A 5,468-nucleotide genomic window follows, 5' to 3' on the forward strand; every position below is an offset into this window, starting at 1 on the left:
GCACCCCCCCGATGGTTTGAGTACTTTAGTGTACTATAGTGTTGGCTACCGTATATTTACATCACCTACACTTCATAAAATTCATGAGGCAAATCCTATGCAAGGGTGGCACTAGAAAAGGGCATTAAAGAAAATATATTTGGGGCAAATACTAGGGGGGTCCGGGGGCATGCTCCCCCGCACATTTTTTTTTTAAAATAACCCTTTAAATGATGACATCTGATGACTTTTATGGGAAGTATTGATAAAATGAGATACTTTCAAACATTATAGCATATTACAATACCTGTAAGGCCTAAATAAAACTAATTTATAATAGAGCAAAGTAGATGTAGCCTATAGACCTACACAAGACTAAACCAAATATGGCTGAAATATGCCATCATGATCATTTTGCCAACAGTGACGCAGAACCATGGTTTTTTTCCATGTATAACATGTTTTGTTTATAACTTAAACCAACATTGAGTTAAAATGTTGACTAAATGATTTACTATACTCCTACTTGATTATAATATATAGCCTGCCCCCTAACAGTGCTCTGGGCCTACGTACAAAATAGTGAATCATGTGATAGGCCTACTGATATTTCGATGCTGATTAAAGGGGTTGCAACTTGAAGGTTGTTGATATTTCAGTTCCAAAGATAATCAAATTACATCGATTCCTCCCCTCCCAAAGTAACACTGTAGGTCCTACACCTCTCCTCCTAAAATAAATGGTAGGCTCTGTTTTAAGCTACTGCACAAGGAAGTTTTACAAGCGCACACACTAAATGGAGGGTTAACATGCGGACTGCACCTTTAAATTGGCGACTCTTTATCTATCAGCACAATGCAACAGTAGGCTATTTCCACTAAATATTCAGCTCAATATTATGTGCAAGAGTTTAGGCCTACTAAGTATGCCAAAGCTTTGATCTCGCACCGTCACCATAACGTTACGTTTTCTCATGGTGAGATGGCATCCTGAAATATGTTTTAGACAAGGGCGCAAGGTAGGCTACACGGAGGAAACGGCTGGACAAACGCAAAATGACAAGTTGTTAACTAAACAATGTAGTAGGCCTAAGGTAGACAGGCTTTGAAAACCTGTAAGGTTAGGCTAGTCTGTCACAGCTAACTTCAAGCACAGCTTACAGGCGCAGAAATTAAAATTCAATATCAGCATCAGGAGATTCATTATCGGAAAATCCTGACAGCGAACCCGATACAAAGCCAAAACGAGGGGGAAACAAACTTCATACATGATGTCTTTTTAAATCAATTTGTTGACCTTTACCGTTTCATGGCTTCTGCTGAGAAACTAGTGCGCCACACACACTGAACTTGAATCAAGCATTCTTCAGGACGCAGCTGATCAACCCGTCTACTTTCACTTTCAATGAAATCCACTAGTAGGATCCTAAACGGAATACAGTACTTGCGGCGTGATATTCGGAAAGATGTGAAGCACAAAACCCGTCGTCATTGTCAGCGGCCTGTTATAACGATGTTATGCAGAATAATAGCCTACCTCTGACCGACAGATTTCTGACTCTGACTTCCGATGTTATGCAGAATAATAGCCCCCCCCCTCTAAATAAAACTCATCGGATCTATACGAATTGCGTGGGTCTCATTTTCAAGTCGAAAAAAACGGAATTCCGTTTAAAAACGGAAGAATCACTGTCATATCGTGGGGAGTTTATTATTTCGCTTTGGCAAGTAGCCGAGTAATAAGCGGGATAATGTATAGAACGCCGGTCATTATTGGGGAAATAAGTCCCTTCAGGGCGGACAAGACCCCTCTGCTGCCCCTCAAGGCCGGCTAGTCCCCGGAATTCAGCAAGGATGGACTCTTGTCTCCTGTAACACATAGGATATATATTTAATCACATTACATTCACACATGTAACACATACGTACATTTATTTTCAAAGCTGGATCTGACCGATACCTTAGTCCAGTACAGTTGAATCCATATGTGAATATGAAAACCCCACTTCCCACAACCCCACGGGTAATACGCCTTACATACGACCTGATCTGATGAGGTTTGATGAAGGCCATCATCTCCTCATCAGAGTACCTGCCGTAGAGCTCTGGGTTGCCGTTCCTGACCGCCTGGACCAGGAGCATCATGTCCGCCTTGTTGTAGGCGAGCACGGCACCCGCCATGGCACTCATGAAAGCCCCGTACTTGGCGTGGCTCTGCTTGATCACGACGGCATCCCAGCGGTGCAGCCAGTGGCGGATGTCCAGCCTGATGACGGTACCCCTCTTCACCCAGTCACCAAACAGGTTCTCCAAGAACGACGAACCGCTGTCACTGAAAATGACATGACATTTTGTGTAGGTGTGTTACATGTTGGATTATCCATTTCATCATAGGTTTCAACTGCTATTGAACTCACCGACAGCAGTTGTTGTCCGCGTACACCACCTTCGGAGCAGGAGCGTTGGCACGGCGAAAGCGGGCAACCAGACCTCTGGCCATGCGTGCGTAGCACCCCTCAGACTCGGACGCCACCACCACTGTGGTCAAGAACTGACCCCACTCATTCAGCACGCTGGTGACGTACTGCATGGTGCCCTGGCCGTCGCCGTAGATCTTCTTGAGAATCTATAAAAACAAAGCAGAACATTCATTGCGTGGTTTTTATCAACAGTCAGTCTGTTCCATATGATCACAAGTACTTTATGCTGTACATACCTTCGTCGTGCCGCATCTTCTCCATCTCCAGGATCAAGTGCGCACGCCTCAGGACCCGAGCAGACGGAAGGGGAGACGAGGCGATAGGAGGGGTGTAAGTGCCAGCTGCTCTGGCAAATGACAGATGACGAAGACGATCCAGCCGCCAACATGTGGGCATCATACAGGAGAGTCTGGTACAGGTCCCGACACTCCACGTACCACCCGTCGTGGCCCTGCTGCAGCAGCCTCTGCACCTTGCTCATCGAGACAGCGCTGAGTCGGTCGCTCATCAGGGTGACCACACTCCTGTCCACAGCACGCCTGCCGCAGCTTATGGCAGGGAACATGCTTCTGATGGCCGGGGCGAGGTTCATCAAAATTTTCGGACTGTACGCCAGCCAGGTGTACTGCTGCTGGGTACGGTGGGCGTCGTCGCTGTCGTCTGCGTGCGCCTGGCTCAGCTCCTCCCTCAGCTTGAGACAGTGCTTGCACATCAACCTCTCGGTCAGCAGGGTGTAATGAAAGTTCATGCCGCACACTTACCTGGCGTAGCTGCCGTACCCTCTCTTCTCCAGGTAGTACTCTGGCGGTGCGGGGCAGTTGGTGTTGGGGCAGCGGATCAATGCCTTCATCACGCCGACCGGCCGCCAGAAGAAGGCATGGGTGGTGAAGAAGCAGAGCATGTAGGGCACAGCTCCCTTGACGGCCATAGCAGGTGGGGGCGGGTGGAACTCCATCTTCTCCTTAAAGAGCTTCCGCTCGGCCATCTCTCCCCTGACATTTTTGTACTTGGACGCCCTCTCAAACAGCCCGTAGGTCTCGTTGGTCTTCAGCCACTTGATGTTCGCGGGGGCTATACCAAGGGCTTGGGCAGATTCAGGCGGCTGCAACCAGAACTTCTGCCAGCCCTCCAGCACGACGCCACCGGGTTCCGAGGTCTCTCGGAGGGACGAGGGTCCGGGCCTGTCGTCCTTGCACACAGAGCTGGCGAGGTCTCCCCAGGTGGTCAGCTGCGTGCTGACCGACGCCTCGGACTCGTCCAGGACACTCTCTGAAGAGGAGAACACCACAAAAATTGATCAACTGCATTGCTCCACACATACTGATGAATTTCACGAGGAACAAACACAAGTCCTAGCAGCTCCACAGCATACTACAAAGTCATTTTATGTTCATTTCAGCATAATACTACTATACCTGCAGCAGCCAACAACTCGGCATCGCTGGCGTAGTTGGGGTCCTGCTGAGAGAGGTCAGAGACGGTCGAAGGAGCCCGGTCTTTCTTCGATTGTGCTTTCTGCAGAAAATAAAACACAACCATAGATTCATCTCATAAAATAATACTTTTACTAATACTGGTTACTGCTTAGCATCAATTACTCAGGTCTAAAAGGTAACGGAGTTTATCTTACCTTCAACCTCCTGTCAAGGTGCCATGTGACAGGAGGGAACTCTCTGGTGTACTCGAACAGCCGCTCCTTCTGCCACTTCAGCAGCTCGTTCTGCTCTCCTTGCTGGCAGAACTGGAACAGCAACCACACCAGCCAGCCGACATAATTTTCTAAAAGCCACCTGAAGGTCTGACCGGCGTACTTCCCAAACACGATGACCAGCTGACCTTTCCACAACTCACCCCCGGATCTCTTGGGCAGCCGTCTCTGCTGTCTTACGATCCAGCCATGTAGGGTCAACAACGGTGCTGGGGTCAACGGTGCTGAGGGCCTCTGCCACAGATTTTGCTGCCTCTGTACACTGCAGCCTGGCCTCTCCTTGCCGGTACAAAATTATGTTGGGGTACTGGTGTTGCTGTTGATGGCTGACCAGCGATGATTTGGTGGTCAAGCTCTTGCTGCATACATCACAGTCAAAGGTCTCCCTGGCGACGGCATGGATCTTCAAATGCCTCGTCAGGTTGGACTTTTCAGTGAAAGTCTTGTCGCACAAGCTGCACCGATGTCTATGCGTCTCCATGTTTCATCTGGTACAGTAAAACATGAATAAATGAGTAAAACTAAAAGCAAATGAGGGCTTAAATACATTTTTTAGAGACCCTGCAGCCCTTGTAAAAGTAGTTCACGCCCATTCATTCCCCCATTCATTCATCATGCAAATCGCGGTCGACATGTTTACACTTCTAAAGCATAATTTACCCATCGGATTTCAAATCCACACTGTTGTAACACCATCTCTATGGTCTTAAAAAGTGAGCTAGAGTGTCTGATCACGTTATTAAAGTATTTCCAGAGATCGTTAGGTCATTACAGTGGCGATTGGTACCTCAATCATTTTCAATGCATTTACCATGCTAATCGCGGTTGACATGTTTACACTTCTAAAGCATACTTACACATCGGATTTCAACTCCACACTGTTGTAACACCATCCCCATGGTCTTAAGAAGTGAGCTAGGGTATCTGATCCAGAGATGGTCAGGACATTACAGTGGCGATTGGTAGCTCATTCATTCATTTTTAATTGCATTTAGCATGCTAATCGCGGTTGATATTCTAACGCATCTAAAGCATATTTCAGCTTTACATTTCGAGTCCACACAGTAGTAATACATTCTTCAAGGTCTCAACATGTTAAATCAATAGTCTGATCACATTTTAAACGCATATCAGAGAGATCGAACCTAGCTATTTTAATGTAAACAAGCGGTGTTAGCCTAGCCAATTGGTGACAAAAAATGAGTGTCAGTACGGCGCTAATGAGATTGTCATGTAAAACCTCAGGCAAATTCAGGCAAATTAACCAAAAATATATAGAGTTTCAGTCATTACTTTGCACAT

The 5,468-nt window shown here is 47.0% G+C and overlaps 1 protein-coding gene across 1 annotated transcript; it reads right to left on the reverse strand.

Annotated features, from left to right (window-relative positions):
- Nucleotides 1-1,809: 1,809 nt before the first annotated feature.
- LOC143114961 (uncharacterized) lies at nt 1,810-3,206 on the reverse strand. The gene is made up of 4 exons (XM_076276804.1): nt 2,706-3,206; nt 2,396-2,604; nt 1,904-2,310; nt 1,810-1,847 (listed from the first exon to the last, which is right to left on the reverse strand). The coding sequence occupies exons 1-4, from the start codon at nt 3,204-3,206 to the stop codon at nt 1,810-1,812; spliced, it is 1,155 nt and encodes a 384-aa protein (XP_076132919.1).
- Nucleotides 3,207-5,468: the final 2,262 nt, after the last annotated feature.

Source organism: Alosa pseudoharengus, unplaced genomic scaffold (genome assembly GCF_046254945.1).
Source record: "Alosa pseudoharengus isolate Yale_2024_CS ecotype anadromous, Long Island Sound unplaced genomic scaffold, YU_APseudo_1.1 YU_APseudo_1.1_scf_9, whole genome shotgun sequence".
In the NCBI taxonomy this organism is placed as follows: domain Eukaryota; kingdom Metazoa; phylum Chordata; class Actinopteri; order Clupeiformes; family Clupeidae; genus Alosa; species Alosa pseudoharengus.